At 51.2% G+C, this 19,138-nt stretch overlaps 1 protein-coding gene across 5 annotated transcripts; it reads right to left on the bottom strand.

Moving 5' to 3' along the window:
* Positions 1-267: 267 nt before the first annotated feature.
* On the bottom strand, positions 268-18,587 carry Tbc1d13 (TBC1 domain family member 13). 5 transcript variants are annotated; one of them, XM_090330797.1, is made up of 12 exons: positions 18,499-18,587; positions 17,422-17,495; positions 15,071-15,111; positions 14,515-14,576; positions 14,288-14,387; positions 12,630-12,712; positions 7,155-7,314; positions 4,802-5,048; positions 3,649-3,812; positions 1,950-2,110; positions 1,725-1,782; positions 268-996 (listed from the first exon to the last, which is right to left on the bottom strand). In XM_090330797.1, exons 1-12 carry the CDS (start codon positions 18,519-18,521, stop codon positions 931-933), a joined length of 1,239 nt encoding a protein of 412 aa, XP_090186923.1. In that variant the 5' UTR covers positions 18,522-18,587; the 3' UTR covers positions 268-930. The 5 variants fall into 5 exon arrangements, with proteins under 5 accessions (XP_090186923.1, XP_090186924.1, XP_090186925.1 ...); XM_090330798.1 differs by having other exon boundaries at positions 4,814-5,048; XM_090330799.1 differs by having other exon boundaries at positions 4,802-5,009.
* Between the last annotated feature and the right edge of the window lie 551 nt (positions 18,588-19,138).

Genomic DNA, 19,138 nt, shown 5'->3' with positions numbered 1-19,138 from the left:
CGCTCCATTCTTACACAGAAAGCGGGCAAGGGGCGCAAGGCGGCACAGGTCACCACCGCTCAGCAGCTTTTGGCTTCCAAGACTCCTGTCCATGGGAGCAGAACCAGAGCGTACTGGTGAGGCACTGAGAATTCCCTCCCAGTCTGGGGGATCTGGGGGCCTCAGGCTGGGGGATGGGAACAGGACCCAAGACCAAGGTTGACCTCCAGGTGCCTTGCTGAGCCAAACTCCCCATGCTGCCTCCTGGCTTCATGGGAGCAGAGGGGAGCAGGGAGGAGGCGGCTCAGGATAAGGCACCCCAAGAGAGTAGTGATAATGGGAGAAGATAGCATGAGTGACACACACTTGGGAATGGGTGGGGGGGACGGAGGTAGAGAGCCAGAGAAGGGAGAGCAAGGACCTATAAGGACCCCAATATCTTTGGGGTCCTCACCCCATCTCTAACACATGAAGACAAGCAGAGACACCTGGGAGATACACGCCACTCTCGGTGGGAGAAACAGAGGGGGTCCTGGGCCTGAGCTCCTTTGGTGTGGCTTCCCCGAGGGGAGGCCTGAGCACCAACCCCTACATGGTATCTGGCCCATTTGCCCAGCACTCCAGCTGACCAGCGTCCAGAAGGCCAGAAGTAGCAAGAAGAGCAGAGGAGCAGAGGCAGGTGGGAGCCCTGCCAGCCTTCCGGTTCCCACAATGGCCCAGCCCCTGTGTGGGGCCTGCGGCCCTGTTCAACAGTCTGGGAAGGTGGTGCTGTGGCGAAGGGCAGGGAGGCAGCAGGGCTGCGTGGCCGGGGCGATCACAGCATAGTGCGGCCCAGTGGTGTGCCTGGGAGCCAGGCTGAGCCTGCAGCCTCCCCCAGGGCTGGCGATCCTGGAAGCCAGGGCACAGGCGGTAGATAACGGCTCTCCCAAAGCCAGGCCTCTTGCACCAAGGCTACTTTGAGTCTTGGAGCTCCTTAGCTTTTTGCAGGATCTGGCAGACGTCCGTGATGGGGTAATCCTGGGAGTGGGAAACGCAACAACACTCCCCTGAGCAGCTCAGCCTCTGCCACATCTTGGCCACACCCACTGCTCCCCAATGGGCCCTGTCACCATGCGTGGGCAGAAGGCAGGGACCACAGAACACCAGGCACCAGTGCACCTGCCCTGCCTGACCCCTGCACGTAGCTAACCCACATTACACCTCAAAGCCTTTCTTGGGACTGGGACCTCCCTGCCTCAACTCTCCTCCCTCACCCTCAAACCCGGAACCTTCACACCCATCTCAACGAGCCAAGGAGGGTGCAGTTTATCGATCCAGTTAGGAAAGTTACTGGAGGCCCATGCTCAGGCAGGCAGTTACAGCGAGGCAGGTGGAGAGAGGCCTCGAGTCACAGGTACAGAACTAAGGCATGAATGAACTCAAAGCTGCCCTGGGACTAAGTTCCTAGCCCCTAGCTCCTCACCCTTGGCCTGAGCACGGTTACTGAGGACCTGTGTTCTGGGCATGGTCAGCAAATGGAGAGCATGTGTATAGAGGTCAGCTGTTACACCTCAAGGTCATCCAACACTGGTGATCAATGGACCAGGATCCAAACCTAAATTCAAACTATAGCTAGTCAGGGGTCTGGACCCCAGCCCTTCATATGCTCTGCCTGCTAACCACAGCCCTCCGTGAATGCTGGCACGGGGCGGGGCTTGCCAAGGGCCGGCCTCATGGCTGAGCAGGATTCCCGCCGATGCCATTACCTGCAGGAGCCGCATGTTGACAGTGAAATCCCCTTCCAGTAGCTGTTCCCGGATCAGTCTGAGGAGAACAAGGAGCCTGGATGCTAGGGCCCTGTGCCCCGCACCCTCCTGCTTCCCCCTGCCCACCCCAGGCCCACGCAGCCAGGAGAGCACAGTCCTGGCCCCCAGGAGCAGGGTCTCCCATCGGGTTCTCTCAGGGACTGGCCAGGCCGTGAATGAACTCACATGAGCATGGCGCAGCAGACTAGGAGGAGGAAGTCAAAGCGGTTGTCGTCAGCGAACAGCGAGTCCCAGATCCGGATGACATCAGGCAGCAGGAACTCCTGGGATAGCAGCAGCGTGAGCCAGCGGAAGGCGAAGAACTGGGGCTTGATGTTCTGCTCTTGCTGGGGAGACAGTAGCGGGGTGTGGGTTCCCATGCTGCCAGCTGCCTGACCTCGGTGCAGCCCGAGAGTGAGTGCACAGAGGATGCTGTGCGCAGGGCCGGCCGGGATGGTGCTGGTTCCTCCAGAGCCTCCTGCCAGCCAAGGTGGCCAGAATCCCTGGGTTCCATCAAAGCTCTGCTATTTGTAAATGACACCTTGGATTCTTCTAGAACGCTGTGCCAGTTAGGTGCTGGTGATGTATATGTAGATTCCTAGCTACTCAGGTGGCTGAGATCTGAGGCTCAATTTGAAGTCTGTCTGGGCAGAGAAGTCCATGAAACTCTCCAATGAATCAGTCAAATGCTGGACTTAAATGATAAAGTGCCCATGATTGGGCAAAATGCTGGATGAGAGTACAAGGCCTTGAGTCCAAGCAGCACAAAAAATTATTTATTGGGTCGGGAGTTTGGCCTAGTTGTAGAGTGCTTGGTTTGCCTAGCATGCACAAAGACCTGGGTTCAATTCCTCGGTACCACATACATAGAAAAAAGCCAGAGGTGGTGCTGAGGCTCAAGTGGTAGAGCTCTAGCCTTGAGAAAGTCCAAGGACAGTGCTCAGGCCCTGAGCTCAAGCCCAGGACTGGTTAAATAAATAAATAAATAAAATTATTTATTTAATAGAGATAAAGCAAGCAAGCACTGCAGACCACAGTTTAAGGTTTGGGCACAGTGACACTGCCAGGTACTTCCTAGAACTCTGGTCTTTTTTTTTTTGGCCAGTTCTGGGTCCTAGACTCTTCGTACCGAAGAATTGAACCCAGGTTTTCATGTATGCTAGGCAAGCACTCTACCACTAGGCCAAACTCCTGGGCCCAGTCTGATCTTTTTGTTTTGTTTTGAATTTTTTTTTGCTGGGACCAGGTTTGAACTCAAGACCTTGCACTCCTTGGCTCTCTTGTTAACAGCTAGAGGCGCTAGCATTTGAACCATGCCTCTATTCTAGTCTTGTGCTTGGCATAGGAAATGTATTTACTCTATGCAACAGTCCTACAAACACGTATTCCCACCACAGCTGAGCCTCTAGCCAGTCATAACGACTATTCACTGAAAAAATAAAATGCTATTAACTGCAGGAATGGCATTCTGCACTTAAAAACAATATCCATTTTCCTTTTAACAAAACAGTTGATATATAAACATCTGCCTTTACTGAACTGTTTTCTGAGGGAGGAATGCAGTGCCAGGACAATAACTGTGAGTAAAAGTAACACTCCTCATCTGACTTGAAGCATACCAGGCTCACCTCACTCAGCACCTGTGCCTGGCACACATGGGCACCACTCTTGACTTGCCCCTCCTTGTAGGTAGGGATGCCAGGCGGCCCAGGCCTGCCTGTCACAGTGTCGAGGTGTGCAGAGCAGCATGGTGAGTGTGGGCTGGTGTATGCCAGTGTGTGCCAGCAGCGGCGGTGGTGGTGGCAGCTGTCCACCTGGCCCTGGCCACGGTCTGCTCCTGCTACCCTCGCCCTTCTGCCCGGGCTGTGTGGTGTAGAGGCCTCACCAGTTTCAGGTAGAGCTCCACGTCCTTCTCTTTCAAGGTGGAGTACACCTTCTCCATCTTGTAGGTGATGCCACACTGGGAGTCATCCAGGCTTTTGATGAAGTTGTCCCGGATCTCGGCCATGAGGTTGGTAAAGCAGAAGAAGGTGTCCGCCTCGGCGTGCTCTGGGGGAGACGGCAGGGCGTGGGCTTGGCTGAGGACAAGTGGCTCTCCCCAGAGCCCCGCTGTCCCACCTCCAGGGGTCTCCACGCCGTTCTACTCTGTCCTTGGCCACCCACAAGGTGAGCCCTGGACCTCGGCACCCCCACTCCCTGAGCGTCCTGACATAAGCACTCCAATAAAAATTTCTTTCTCCTGTTTTTTTGTGGTGGTTCTGAGGCTTGAACTCAAGGTCTAACTCCCTCGCCTGGCTTTTTCACTCAAGGCTGGTGCTCTATCACTTGAACCCCACCTCCACTTCTAGTTTGTTTTTGGTGGGTGATGGGGCTTGAACTGGCCTGGATGCTGTCCCTGAGCTCTTCAGCTCAAGGCTACCACCCTACTCCTGGGCCTGAGTGTTGTTCCTGAGCTCTTCAGCTCAAGGCTACCACCCTACCCTGAGCCAAGCCCTATTTCCCCGTTTTCTAGAGGTTAATTGGAGATAAGAGTCTCAGGTCATTTTATGCCCGGGCTGGTTTTGAACCTTGATCCTCAGATCTCAGCCTCCTGAGTAGCTAGGATTACAGGCGTGAGCCACCTCACAAGGCCACTTCTAGCTTTTTGGTGGAGAACTGGAGATAAATTTCATGGACTTTTCTGCCTGGACTGGCTTTGAACTTGGATCCTAAGATCCTGAGTAGCTAGGGTTACAGGCGTGAGCCACCCACAGCAAATTCCACACAGCAATTGCTTCTGTGTCCTCTAGGTGGCAATTTAAAAACACTTGTCTTCCAGCTTCCTGTGCACACATCTTATCTCTTCTAGCAGAAACTAAATAAAGAGACGGGTGGACAGCAGCACTATAGAAGCAGAGCTGGAAGGAGCCAGGCCTGGCCCTCCTGTACAGAGGAGGACTGGAGGCCAGGCAGATGGCCCAGAGCCTCACATGGCCCCTCGGCCTGCAAGCTTCGTCCAGGGAGCTAGCAGTGGGGAAGTGGGCAGTGGGCATGCCTACCTTTCCACTCACTATTGGGGTCGGTGGCAAATGTGTAGTAGAGAGGCCCCACGATCTCGTTCATGCCCTGCACATAGGCGATGCCAGGGTTGAGCTTGGCGTAGATGAACAGGATCCGCTCCACCACCTCCCAGTGGGCTTCACAGCCATTAGGCAGCACTGCGTGCTCATTCCGGGCCGACCCAGGGTTCTTGTGTGGGGAGCTCATCTGGGGAGAAGCAGGCAGCTCTGCCAGGGAGCCCCGACTCTTCAAAGAGGGGGCACCAAGGTGCGTGCGTGTCAAATTCCACCATGCAAATAAGCAGGCTGACCTGGATATGAGCCACTGGCATCCAGCAACAGTTTACTTTTTCTTAAACTGCAATCACACTTCCACTAAAAATGTTCACTATGTCAGTAACAGACAATGGAGCCAGGCACCAGTGGTTCACGCCCAGAATCCTAGCTACTCAAGAGGCTGAGAGCTGAGGTTCAAAGCCAGCCCAGGCATGAAAATCTGTGAGACTCTCAACTCCAGTTAACAACCTGAGAACCAGAAATGGGGCCGTGACTCAAGTGGTAGAGTGCTAGCCTTGCGCTAAAGAGCCCAGGACAGGGCTCAGGCTCAGAGTTCAAGCCCTAGGACTAACCAAAAAACATAAAAAAAAAAAAAAACCAGGACTAACCAAAAACAAAACAAAACAAAACAAAACACAGCACACAAGAGAGTAGAGGTCCTCAAAACTGGGTTCTCCTAGTGAGGCAACGTTAATGGCAGAACCCTGCAGAGAAATGTGAAGCTATACTGGACACATGCCACCTGGAAATAAATTCCTTCTCCTACTACCTACATTCATGTATGTGCATACATATGTGTACAGGTGCACAGAGACACATGTGTCAATCATGCCAGGGCTGCAAGAGCATTGCTCAATTTACCCCCTCTGAACCCAGAATCTCCTTTCAATGTCATCATGATGAAGAAATGGGCTCAGAAATACTCAGGAAAACAATGAGGGTAGGAGTAGCTCATGACTTGTGAACAAGGAAAGAGGCCTGGGAATGTGAGCCTGTACTACTTACCCCGAGTCCCACATAGGGCCAAGTACAACTAACACTGTTCAACCTCAGGCTCTGAGGCCCATAGCTCAAGTATGTCTGGTGGGTCCTAAGCCACCAGGACCAGGGCCCAAATGGAGAAATGGGAGCCGGGTGCTGGTGGTTCATGGCTGTAATCCTAGCTACTCAGGAAGATGAGATCTGGGGATCACAGTTCAAAGCTAGTCAGGACAGGAAAATGTGTGAGACTTTTTTTTATCTCCAATTAATAACCAGAAAATCAGAAGTGGGGCTGTGGCTCAAGGGGTAGAGCAGTAGCTTGAGAAAAAAACTCAGAGACAGAGCCCAGGCCCGAGTTCAAGCACCACATTCAAAAATAAAATTTAATTTAAAACAATTCGAATTCAGCCCTCAAATCCCAATTCCTACAGGGGAAAGGGGGCTAGTTCCATTCTGGACCTTCAGCTGGGCAGCTGGCAGCCCAGCACAAGGGCTGTGTCACTTAACTAAACACTGGGCACTGCATGACAATCCTGCTGGACCTGTCACAGGCACTTGAGAGCCCAGAAGGGCTGGCCCTGCCCCTCTGCCCTGTCAGAAACCTGACCCAGCCAGTTTCCCAGGAAAAAACAAGGTCCTACAGTCCAGTTGGTCTCCTGGTAGTTGTGGGTCACAGAGAGCTTTGCACTGATGGAGGACTATACCAAGTTTTGGGGAATAACCCACAGTCCCAGGAACTACCAGCACAGTGGGCAAGATAAAGGCAATGCATGTGTTTACCTGTACACGTCTTTCCAGACTGACAGAAATTAGCCATATTCTGCGGTTCAAGTATAAATGTCATCAATGTGATTTCCTGAGTTTCCTAGATCTGCCCCTGCTGCATAGAACCCCCAGCCCGTGCCCCCATCAGGTGCCTTTCCATCTCCACTGCTCCACTGCCAAGGCGCCCAGACCTGGGTCAGGTCACTGCCCTGTCCTGAATGCTTCTTGGCCTCCCCAGTCCTCTGGACAAAGGCCTCACTATCACTGCAATATCCCTGTGTCCTCCAGCACCGTCTCTCCTCTAACAACAAGCTTTAGCCATGTCCTTAGAGGCCTGCTTGTGGTCCTTCCTCCCCCCAGCAACTGGTAGGGCCTATCTACTCATACCCTTTTTTCTATCTCCATCCCATCTGCTCATGGGACAGGCCTTCCCCAGCAGCTGGAGGCCTTCAGAAAGCTCCAGGGGGCTCTGCAGGACCATCTGAGGGCAGTGGACACAGGCCTGTGTCCTCGGGCCAGTGGTCCTGACAGGCCGAGGGGGAACGCTTACATTTGTAACTCCACTCCGGTTCCGGGCCACTGTCTGGGATTTCAGCGTTGTCTGTTCAACACGCTTACGAAGGGTCTCAAATTCATTCTGGGGGTCCAGGATGAGGAGGCAGGGGTACTCAGTGGCCCGCTGGAAGAAGGACATATCTGGGCACAGCCGCCTGTCAAGAGGGACAAAGAATGCTGTCACTCAAGGTGGAGATGCTGGTGGGTCTAATCATGTCCCTGGAAGCAGCTGGGTTCTGTGTCGTTTCTTCGTCAGTGCTGGGGATAGAACTCAGTGCCCGGCATAGGCTAGGATGTCCTAGACTTATTAGCCCTGTTTGTTTTCAACTTTAAGTTTCTAATCTAAAATATATATAATATATATATATATTACAAGAGTGAGGACTCAATATTTGCATGCCCAATGCTACGGATATGGTACTGGAAATATAAACATAACTACATAGATATAAAAACCTATGACTCTATAGACATAATGCTTAATAAATTAATATGTATGTATGATATACAAACCCTTAGCCTAATTTTGATTATGTTCTAAAAACTTAAGTGTCAGTGACATGTTAAATATGTCATTTGAAATATGGTATAAAAATCAGTGTTAATAAATTCTTTAATAAAAATAAATTTTCAAAAATATGCTTTAAAAAAAACTAACAGCATTAGTCATCTTATATGTCTACATACTTATATACACATTTGCAAAAAAACTTACACATCCTTTTTTTGGTTTGTGCAAGTATGCAGGGAGGGGAGGGGGGAGAGGGGAGGAGGGGAGTGGAGAGGGTGTCAGTCATGAGTCTTGAGTTAAAAGTCTGGCATAGTCCCTGAGCTTTTCCATTCAAAGCTAGCGTCCTACCATTTTAAGCTACAGCGCCACTTCTGATTTTCTGGTGATTAAGTAGAGTTTCATGGACTGTCCTTGAACTGAGATCCTCTGATCTCAGTGTCTTGAATAGCTAAGGTTACAGGCAGAGCCACCAGCACCCAGCTCATACACATACTGTATATGAATGAGTCTTGGCACCAAAAGTAAGGTCTGCTGAAAGGAAACTCAACGCAGTTCAAGAGAAGAGGGTTTATTGTGTGAGGAAAGAGCAGACCTCCTGCTGCCCAACATGGAGTCAGACAGAGCAAGAGAGCTTATGGAGGGAAGTGAACGATTATATAGGAGGAGGGGTGTGGACACAGTGGAAGTGGATGTGATCTCAGAGGACGGGGAAAGACGTCAGATTGGGAGACCTCCCACGGCCCCCAGGCATGCCAGTTGCCAGGGTTACAGCACTGGGCAGCGATTTCCAGGGTGCAGAGGGAGAGCACCAAGGGAAGAAGTCAATTCTTCCAGGCAGACCTAATACATACTTTTAAAAAAGTGTCTTCTTGCTGAGTGCCAGTGGCTCACACCTGTAATCCTAGCTACTCAGGAGGCTGAGATCTAAGAATCACAGTTCAAAGACAGCCTGAAAGGAAAGTCTGTGAGATTCTTATCTCCAATTAACCACCAGAATACCCGAAGAAGCACTGTGGCTCAAGTGTCAGAGTGCTAGCCTTGAGCTGAACAGTGCCCAGACCCAGACTTCAAGCCCGATGACTGACAAAAAAGTGTCTTCTTACCTGTAATCTTAGTTACTCAAGAGAATCATAGTTTGAAACAAGCCTGGGCAGGAAAGTTTGAGACTCTTGTCTCAATGAACAGTCAAAAGCTAGAAATGGTAGAGTGCCAGCACTTAGCTTTCTTGAAAAACTTAAGGGACAGCATTGAGGCCCTTGAATTTAAGCCCCATTATACCACATCCCTCCCCCCCACACACAAGTATCTTCTTTTGAACTACAACCATGACTCTATTTCAAAAATATTGTTGGGTGCCAGTGGCTCACACATGTAGTCCTAGCTATTCAAGAGGCTGAGATCTGAGGATTGTGGTTTAAAGCCAGTAGAGTAGGGAAGTTCATGAGATTCTCACCAGAAAACTGGAAGTGGGGCTATAGCTCAAAATGGTAGAGTGCTAGCCTTGAGCATCAGGGAGAGTGCCCAGGACTAGCATAAGGAAAAAATATATGGACTAGGGGCTAAGCAGAATATATACGGAATGTGGCTAAGTGGGTGAGGTGCTTACCTAGCACTCTGAGGCCCCAGGTTCAATTTTTTGGTACCACACAAACAATAATAAATAGGTGGGCACCAGTGGCTCATACCTCTAACCCTAGCTACTCAGGAGGCTAAGATTTGAGGATGTGGTTCAAAGCCAGACCTTTATCTCTAATTAACCTCCCGAAAACCCAGAAGTAGCACTGTGGCTGAGCTGAAATGCTCAGAAACAGCCCAGGTGAGTTCAAGCCCCATGACTGACAATAACAACAACTATATATGTACATGTATATGTATATGTGTATGTATATGTATAGGGGCAGGGAGCATGGCCTAGGGGAAGAGAGCTTGCCTAGTATACACAAAGGCCTGGGTTTGACTCCTTGGTACCACATACATTGGGAGGAAAAGAAAGCCAGGTGTGGTGGCTCACGCTTGTAATCCTAGTTACTCAGGAGGCTGAGATTTGAGGATCATGATTCAAAGCTAGCCCGGGCACTAAAGAACATGAAACTGCTTTGTTTTGTTTTTGTGGGTCATGGGCTTGAACCCAGCCTAGATGCTGTCCCTGAGCTCAAGGACCACCCCCCCCCCCAACCTCTGGTCTGGGCCTGAGCATTGTCCCTGAACTCTTCAGCTCAAGGCTACCACCCTACCCTTGAACCAAGCCCATTTCCCATTTTCTAGAGGTTAATTGGAGATAAGAGTCTCAGGTCCTTTAATGCCTAGGCTGGCTTTGAACCTTTATCTTCAGATCTCAGCCTCCAGAGTACAGGGGTGAGCCACTGGCCTGGCAAGAACTTAAGACTCTTATCTCCAATTAATCACCAGAAAACAAGAAGTGTTACTGTGTCTCCAGGGAGGGCCTTGAGGTGAAGAGCTCAGTGACAACACTGCCCAAGGTCTAGGGCAGTAGCTTTGAGCTGAAGAGTTTAGGGACAGTGTCTAGGCCCAGAGTGCAAACCCCATGAATGAACAAACAAAAAAAAAAAGCTGGTAGTGGTGCTGTGGCTCAAAATGGTAGAACTCTAGCCTTGAGAAAGGCCCTGATTTCAAGGCCCAGGACTGGCTAAATAAATATTAATAACAAAATTGTATTTATATACATATGGACCGAGGACGTAGCCAAAGGTACAGTGCTTTTCTTAATATGCATAAAACCTTTGGTTCAACCCTCATTACAAAAAAATATGCATATACATAATTTTATACATAATTATCTATATACACATGTGCAGAAAGATGGTATCCACTGTGTGATTTACAATAAAGAAAGCAGTTCACCCTTCTGTACATCACTACTTTTATACTAACAATTTAAACATTATTAACAGAAGACAAAAAAAGCAGTTCAGCAAAGGCGGGAGGAGATGAAGTGGGGTGGGTCTGGTCAGGGTGCGCTGTACTCGGGTATGGCAAAGCCAGAACGAAGCCCCTTTGGACAGTAAGCACACTCTAATCAAAGGAAGTGGGCTGGGTGCAGAGGGACGTGAGCCGAGTGGGAGAGGAGTGGGGGAGAGGGGGCCAGCCTCTGGAGCCACCAGGCCCCTCTGGGCATGTGTAGCTGCTTCTCACCATCCCCTGCACACAGCCACTACAGAAGGTGGCTCTGGACGTAAACGGGGTCATTACCGCACCTTCTAGGTGGAGGCTACAGCAAGCCAAACAGAACAAGACACAGCCACTCTGTGTCGGGCTTCCCAGGCCACGTGAGGAGGGGCCTAGGTAGAGGAGCAACCCTGGGCAGCGGGGGTGAACAGGACCTCCCTCATCTCTACCCTCACCAGCCTTCTTCCCAAGCCATAGGGCACTCACAGGCTGCTCCCTGGGCCTAGCAGGCTCCTCCATGCAGCTCTGGGCCTCCTTGCCCCTCCTCTTCCTCCCAGGCCCTGCTGAGTCACCTTCTCCACAAGGGGCGCTGCTGGTTCTCAGTTCCATTTCTCCCCTCCTGCACTGCATGTACAGTATGTGCCGTCAACGTATTGCGTGAAGGCTGGAGCATCTTGTCTTCTCATGTAGCCTAGAGATTTTCCATCTCGGGAAGATTCTGTTCACCCTCCTCACACAGCTTGAAAATCAGCAGAGTGAAGGTGTACCTGGCCTGTGTCGGTGACTGAGAGCGCTCCGTGGGAATGCTGATGGTCATGTGAGACGGTTCCCTCTGACCAGGGACCGTGTGGAGGTGGCCTACAGCAGGCTGCTCTGCTCAGGTGGGTGAGCTCAGAGGCCCCCCTCTAACAGCAACCTGATGATTTGGGGGGTTTTGGTGTGCCAGTACAGGGACTTGAATCCGTGCCTGGGCACTGTCCCTCTTGCCTTTTTTGGTCAAGATTAATCTTCTACCACTTGAACTACTTTGGCTTTTTTGTGTTAAATGAAGAAAGAATATCCTAGACTTTTCTGCCCAAGTTGGCTGCTAACCAGAAGCCTCAGATCTCAGCCTCCTCAGTAGCTAGGATGACGGTGAACAGCCCAGGCCCTACATCCGCCTGACCATTTCAAGGCCTCTCCGCTCTGCTGAGGCCTGCACAGCACTCTGTGGCCCTTTTCCCAGGCCATCTCATTCCTATTTCCAGAAGTAGTCACGCATGTTCAGAGCCTACGTCACCTGCACAAGGTCACACAGCTAAGCACTGGCACTGCTGTTAAAGCTGGAGTCAGGCAAACAGACTCGAGTCTTCCCTACTCTGCTGCTCTGTGGATGCTCCTTCCTGCCAGCCCTGCCCAGCTCCTTGGCATCTTCCCTAGAGCTGATTGCCAGGCTCCCCAGGAAACAGGGGTGACACAGCCAGCCTATTTCTTTAATGAGGGCAAAAATGCACACCCATTAATAGAGTTCACAATGTCTTGAGAACCCAGGTCTGACCCCCACTTGCTGACCTTTTTTGCACGACCACCCCATACTCTTGGGATCGGGTTCAAACCGATGGTTGGCTCTTCCTCCACTGGCCTCCACAAGCTTCCTGAAACACGCCTGGCCTGTGTTCATGGGGCTGCCCTGCTCCTGCCACTCCCCTTCTCTGTGCCCTGGACAACTCAGACCAGTGGGACCAGGCTCCTTGGCAGGACTACCCCTACCACACCCACCCGATCACCCCCAAACACCAAGAGTGCTGGCTGCAAGTATGCTTTGCTACCACTACTCCTCCTCCCCTCCCCACCCCCAGCTCCTTCTGGAAACAGGCCATGGCCACATGTCCCAGTGCTCAACCCTGAGCTCAACCTTGAGCCTGGCACAGGGTGGAAATGGTGACGGTGGGGTGCCTAATCAGATGGATCCATCAGGACCGGGGACCAATGGCATCCAGAGCCCCACCACGGGCCTGGGCTAGGAAAGGAAAGCCCAGTGTGGGGACGGCGGCCAGTCCCCGTGACTCTTACCGGACATCCTTGTCGATCTGCAGCAGCACCTCATTGTCCTTGAAGTAAGTGTTCCACCTGCTGTCGGGGCTGGGGTTGAGGGGCTGTGGGGAGAAAAGCACTGCTTGGTCTAAGACGCAGCCAGGGCCACTCCAGCCTGGAGGCCTCAGCAGTGTCTTCCCAACCACTATCCACCACACACCCAGCTGTGGTCCGCACAGGCTGAGGCCACAGAAGGGGGGGTGCTGGGCAGCAGCACAGGCCTTCCAAAGGTCTGGACCCACCACACAAGCAGCTGGTGGTGAGCCTTGCATTCTGCTCTGAGAACACCATGCCTGCAAGACTGCTCTTTCTGCACACTGCCCTCACTCCAGACCCTGCATATGCTCCATAAGTGCTGCTGGCTGAAAGAATGAATGAATGAATGTCAGGACTCGAGTCTCATTTGCACTGCTTTGGGTGGTCCTCAAACTTCTATTTGGTGACCTTCCTCAAAGACTGAGAAGGAGGCTAAGGGATGGTTCAGTGGGAGAGTGCTTGTCCTAAATGCTTGTCCAATGCCCTCAGTTCCAGGACCAGCACCCCAGAATGGGGAGAAAAATCGAAACAACAAATTAAAAAGCAACAACAACAACAAAAACAAGCCAGGAGTGGTGGCTCACGCCTATAATCCTAGCTATTCAGGAAGCTGAGATCTGAGGATCAAGGTTCAAAGCCAGCTTGGGCACAAAAGGACCTGAGACTCTTATCTCCAATTAACCTCTAGAAAATGGCAAGTGGGGTAGGGCGGTATCCTTGAACTGAAGAGCTCAAGGACAGTGTCCAGATTCAGGGGTAGGGCGATGGCCTTGAGTTGGAGAGCTCAGGGACAAAAAAAAAAACAAAGCAAAACATTTAGGGGCTGGGAGTTAGGCCTAGTGCTACAGTGCTTGACTAGCATGCACAAAGACCTAGGTTCCTTTCCTTGGTGTACCACATACATAGAAAAAGGCAGAAGTGGTGCCGTAGCTCAAGTGGTAGAGCGCCAGCCTTGAGAAAGCCCAATGACAATGCTCAGGCCCTGAGTTCAAAAACCCAGGACTGGTAAAAAAAATTTAGCCAGGCATGATGGTACATGCCTGTATTCCCAACATGCTGGCGGCTGAAACAAGAGGATCTTGAGTTCAGGGTCAGCCTAAGATACATGTGAGTTTTATTATTTTTTTTTAACTGTATTTTTGTGTGTGTGTGTGTCTTTTCTTTTTGGTACTGGGATCAAACCCGGGACATTGCACTTGCAAGGCAAGCATTTTGCCACTGAGCTATATCCTGCCTCATTCTTAATTTTTTAAAAAGGGCTGCCCACGGCTGGCTCTGTTGTTTAACTGACTAGACTCAAGGACCTTCTATTAAACTGATGAAACAGGGGGAGGAGGAGGGAGTTTGCAAGTGGGTTCGATTCCTTGGTACCACATACACAGAAAAAGCCAGAAATGGTGCTGTGGCTCAAGTGGCGGAGTGCTAGCCTTTAGAACAGGGACAGTGCTCAGGCCCAGAACTGGCAAAACAAACAAACAAACAAACACGGGGAGACAAATGTCTAAGGCTGGGCAACTCAGCAGACAGGAGATGCTACCGGGCCTGCATCTTCTGGCAGGCCCTGGTTGCCTGACTCAATGCCTCCTTGCTCCCCTACTTACATGGTCCTCAAAGGTCACGTCTTCCCTGGACACCCCCAAGTTGGCCTTGGCAATGCCAGGCTGGATGATCATCTCCCTCAGGAACTGAGAGTACAGCTCCCTGCGGGGAGGAAGAAAACACGTGACTCCCGAGGGCATCCAGAGTTCAGACCACAGAGCAGCAAAGAAGGCCAAGAGTGCCCCTGCCTGAGGCTTCCCAGCACCATTTTCTTGATCCCAGGCCTTACCTCTGCTTGGCCAGGACAGAGGTCCATGAAGCTCTCTCCAAGGGGAGGTAGTTCAAGAGGATCTGCACAGGAGAGGGGCACAGCTCTGATGATACCTGCCCAAGCCTGCACAGCAGGTGGACACAAAATGGCTAACACCAAGGAACTGATGCAGCACAGCCTCCCTTGCCTCCCCACTGCCTCCCTCTTCCTGTGTCCCACACAGTGCTGCCCCCTGCTTTCCCTTACACAGACTCTTCCAAATGGTACGGGAACATGAAATTCAAAGAAGCAGACCATGAGGATTCCCCTCCCACTCTGCTCGAGCTTTCCAGCACAACCCAGCCTTTGCTTTGTCCCAACATCATTTCCACTACATTTCCTGGCAGTACAGTGTCCCATCTGCCAAGGGGACCTACAGGGGATACCAAAAGGACAGACAATCCTAGAACTTCCAGAACAACATCCTCAGTCAAGCAAGCAAAGGTGCAGAACAGGAAGAAGGAGCTGGGGCAGAAACGGCCCATGCAGGAACCCAGGGACTCAGAGAAGAGAAGCCCACCTCAGGCACACCCACCTTCCAGCAGAGGCACCGCAGTCCGCCCTCAAAGGGGATGCCTGTGGACATAGCAGGCAAAGGTCACCACAGGTCAGAGTCCCAGAACCCCAGCCCCCTGTCTTGGAGCCAGTTGGCAAGGAATGGGGAGAGCAAGAAATACTTGTTGCCAGTCCTGGAGCCTGAACTCAGGGCCTACCCCCTGTCCTTGAGCTTCTTTTGCTCAAGTCTAGTACACTACCACTTGAGCCACAGCACCACTTCAGGCTTTTTCTGTGTATGTGGTACTGAGGAATGGAACCCAGAACTTCATACACGCTAAGCCAAGCACTCTACCATGAAGCCACCTTCCCAGCCCAAGAAATGCTTCTTTAGGATCATTTTCCACCAGAAACTTGCAGGTTGGAGGCTCATACTGTGTATAATTTTTGTCCATGGCCCCAGGCCTTGCCCAGAGTACCTTTCACCTACAATGTTCATTGAGAATAACTCCTGGAGATTTTTTTGTCTCAAATGATCCATTAGAGTTAGACATCAGTGGCTCACGCCTGTAATCCTAGCGACTAAAGGAGGCTGACATCTCAAATTAACCACCAAAAAAGTCGAACTGAGGCTCAAGTAGAAGCCTGCTAGACTTGAGAAAAAGCTCAGGAACAGTGCCCTGGTCCTGAGTTCCAGCACCAGGACCAGTACCAAAAAAAAAAAAAAAAAAGTCTGTGAGATTCTTACTGCCAGTTAACCAGCAAAAAGTCAGAAGTGGACTTACAGTGGAAGTGGCACTGTTGATCAAGTGGTAGAGTGCTAGCTTTAAGCTGAAGAGCTCAGACGAGGTGCCCAAGCCCAGAGATCAAGCCTCACAACCAATCAATCAATAAGTAAATAAATAAAAGGTGCCCTGAGCACAAAGTAGGTCAAGACAGTGCTCAGGCCTTGAGTTCAAGACCCAGAACTGGCACTAAAACTAAACAAACAGCCAGTTGTGGTGGCTCACACCTGTAATCCTCACAACTCAGGAGGCTGAGATCTGAGGATCATGATTTAAAGCCAGCAGGAGAATTGAAGTCCATAAGACTCTTAGTTCCAATTAACCACCAGAAAACCGGAAGTAGCATGATGGTTCAAGTGGTAAAGTGCTCACTTTGAGCTGAAGAGCTCAGGGACAGCACTCAAGCCCAGAGTTTAGAAAAAAAAAAAAAAAAGGAGTTACGGCCTAAGTGGTAAAGCACCACACTTGATCAAAAAAAGAACAAAGGCCCAGAGTTTAAGACCTAGTACTGGCACACACATGCACACACACACGCATCCAACTCAAATGCAAATATGACTCAAGCTCAAACTCTCCACTGTGATCAGACACTGACACCTCTTTGGGCCTCAGCACCACTCCTAAACTAAAAGCCTGACTGTTCTGCAATCCTGCCTTATGAGCAGCTGTTGTGATGGCTTCGATGGTATGGTTCCAGCAAACAGTACTCACATTCAGAATCTGCATGGGAAGGACAGGGGCAACTTAAAATCCTTGTTGGGGACAGGGCAGTGTGTATTCTGGTGGTATTAGAGGTCTGAACTCTTACACTGAGGTCTGAATTCTTACACTGATCCTCTATTCTTTGAGCCTCACCCCCAACCCTTTTTCTCTGGTTATTGAGGCAGACCTTACACACACTCCTACCCCAAGAAGGTGGGCCTGAACCACAATCCCATTTAGGCTTTCCTTGGTGGATAACATTACAGGAGCCCACCACCTTTGGGTTTTTGTTGGTTGTTTTTCTGGGCCAGTCATGGGGCTTGAAGTCTGGGCCTGGGCGCTATCCCTGAACTCTTCAGCTCATGGCTGCCACTCTATCATGATAAGCCACAGCACCACTTTCCTTTGGGTTCTTTTTAAAGACAGGCAAAAAAAAAAACAAGTTATCTCTAAGCTGGAAAATTAACTTTGTCAGAGAGGGCAAAGTCCAACATGCCCGAGGTTCAGTTCCTTCCTTCAAGTCAGTGTTCTGAGGCTGGAATTATACCATTAACCAAACTGATGGCTATGACCACAAGCCAGGGAGGGAACCAAGAACCACACTGCAGCTAACCAATTTCTGTAATATAGAACATAGGTGAGGACTGAAGAGAGGCCCCACCAGACACCAAAAGGTCTCCCCACTCTCCTTCTCCACCTTAGGCTCCCAGGTGACCTTGCAGCTAGGTGTTTCCCTGTCCAAAGTGTCACTGTGGACACCACACCTCTGGGAAACTGCTCTGAGATTAAGGCAATTTTACCAAATCTGAAGACCTCAAGAGTCAGCCTGGCTTCTAGAACTGACCAGATAAAACCTTGACACCTTCCCCTCCATCCTAGCCATCATGCTATAGTTGTTTCTTACCACTAAAACTGAGTTCCCGAAGCTTTTCCAAAGCAATCAAAGGCTCCTTCAGGACATCCTGGAAATCTGCTATCCTGCAAAGGGGAAGGAGGCCACATTCAGATCTCAAGATGGCAGCCCCCACCCTTGTACCAGGGCAATGATCATTTTATTAAACCCAGGAACATGGGAGGCTATCAAAAAGATCTGAGAAGTTTTCTTGTCTGTAGGCACCAGAATGAGCACTGTAAAATGAACCATTCTCTAAACTCTAAGATTAAATTCTAATTGCTCAGGAGGATGAGTTCAGAGGATCATGGTTTGAAGCCAGCCTTATCTCTGATTAACCACCAAAAAGCCAGAAGTGAAGCTGTGGCTAAAGGGCTACAGTGTTAATGTTGAGTGAAAAAGCTCAGGGACAGTGCCCAGATGCTGAGTTCAGGCCCTAGTATTGGCACAAAAATAAATTACATAATAAAAGTAAGCATCCTTTACTAGGAGACAGCTGTCATTTATTTACTGGTACTTCAGAAAGGCCAGACCTAGCATACATTATAGGTGTACCAGGAGACTCAATCAACTCTAGGAATTGGGAAGAACTGGATTAGCAAAAAAAAAAAAAAAAAAAAAAAAAATAGATCTGTGCGAACTGCCATGCTCAGAAATACCACTATTACAAGTTGTATTTCTTCAAGGCCTGTCCTCAGGCAAGGACAACGATAAAGAGTAACTCCTAGGGAAAGCCTGGGGGGGGATTGGATAAGGCTGCAGGATGTGGCCTGGAGGAGAGGCCAGGCTGGAGAATCTAGGTTCCTCTGGGTTTCCTGGAAAAAAGGCGGGGGGGGGGGTGCATTTGGTGAAAGGAAGGTGCTGGAGGGCGAATGGGGAGGGCGGCTGGAGGAGGCAACCACCAGGGCAGGGAAGAGGTCCCGGCGAGGGAAGGCGCTGTCACAGCAGGGCGCCCAGCGTCCCCACCGCGACTCCCCGCCGGCACACGGGCCCTGGGGCGAGGAGGCGGCGGAGGCGCCGGGACGTCCGGACCACGCCGGCGGGCTGCCCAGGAGCGGCCTGGAGCGATCGGGCCCCGGGGCACCTTACCGGCTCTTGTGCAGACTCGACATGGCGTTGACTTCCGGACGCCCGGCTGCCTTCGCAGCCTCCGGAGCCACCGCCGCCCCCCCTGGGACGTGGGGCGCTCCGAGAAAAAGCCTCCGGCCGGAAACACACTGAGGAGCGTGCGCGTTCCGGCCGGTCAGGCCCCGCCCGTGGTCACGTGCGGGTCGGCCCCCGCTCGCGCACGCGCTCTGTGCGCCTCGAGTGCCTTCCTGAGCGCCTCAGCTCCAGGCGAGCGCTCTACCACGTGGGCCCCCGCGCCACTTCCGGTTTTCTGGCGGGCGATTGGAGATGAGGCTCAAGGACTTTCCTGCCCCTACGGGCTTCGAACCATGATCCTCAAAGATCAGCGGCTGAGAGCCAGGATTACAGGTGTGAGCCATCGGTGCCCGGCTTTGGTTTTTCCTTCCGCTGAGCTTTTGTCTGAATTCAAGGCTGTCTCTCCACCGCTTGAGCCCAGCTCCACTTCTGGCTTTTTGGTGCTTCGTTGCAGGTCGAACCTCACCGTGATCTGAGGATTCTGGTTCAAAGCCAGCCCCAGCGCAGAAGTCTGAGACTCCCATCTCCAATAAACTACTCAAACAAGCAAAAAAACCCAGTGGCACTGTGGCTCATGTGGTGGAGT

The sequence above is a fragment of the Megascapheus bottae genome, chromosome 3 (genome assembly GCF_031878675.1).
Source record: "Megascapheus bottae isolate mThoBot1 chromosome 3, mThoBot2.hap1, whole genome shotgun sequence".
Lineage (NCBI taxonomy): Eukaryota > Metazoa > Chordata > Mammalia > Rodentia > Geomyidae > Megascapheus > Megascapheus bottae.
The sequence above is the reverse complement of the archived record's forward strand: the minus strand, read 5'-3'. Positions and strand labels throughout refer to the sequence as shown.

Excerpts from the sequence above, each read along its gene's own strand:
- Tbc1d13 (XM_090330797.1), bottom strand. The coding sequence starts at position 18,521 with ATGTCGAGTCTGCACAAGAGCCG. Across the intron at positions 2,111-3,648 it reads TGGAGCTCTACCTGAAACTG|CAAGAGCAGAACATCAAGCC; the intron begins GTGAGGCCTCTA and ends CTGTCTCCCCAG. Across the intron at positions 997-1,724 it reads TCAACATGCGGCTCCTGCAG|GATTACCCCATCACGGACGT; the intron begins GTAATGGCATCG and ends TCCCACTCCCAG.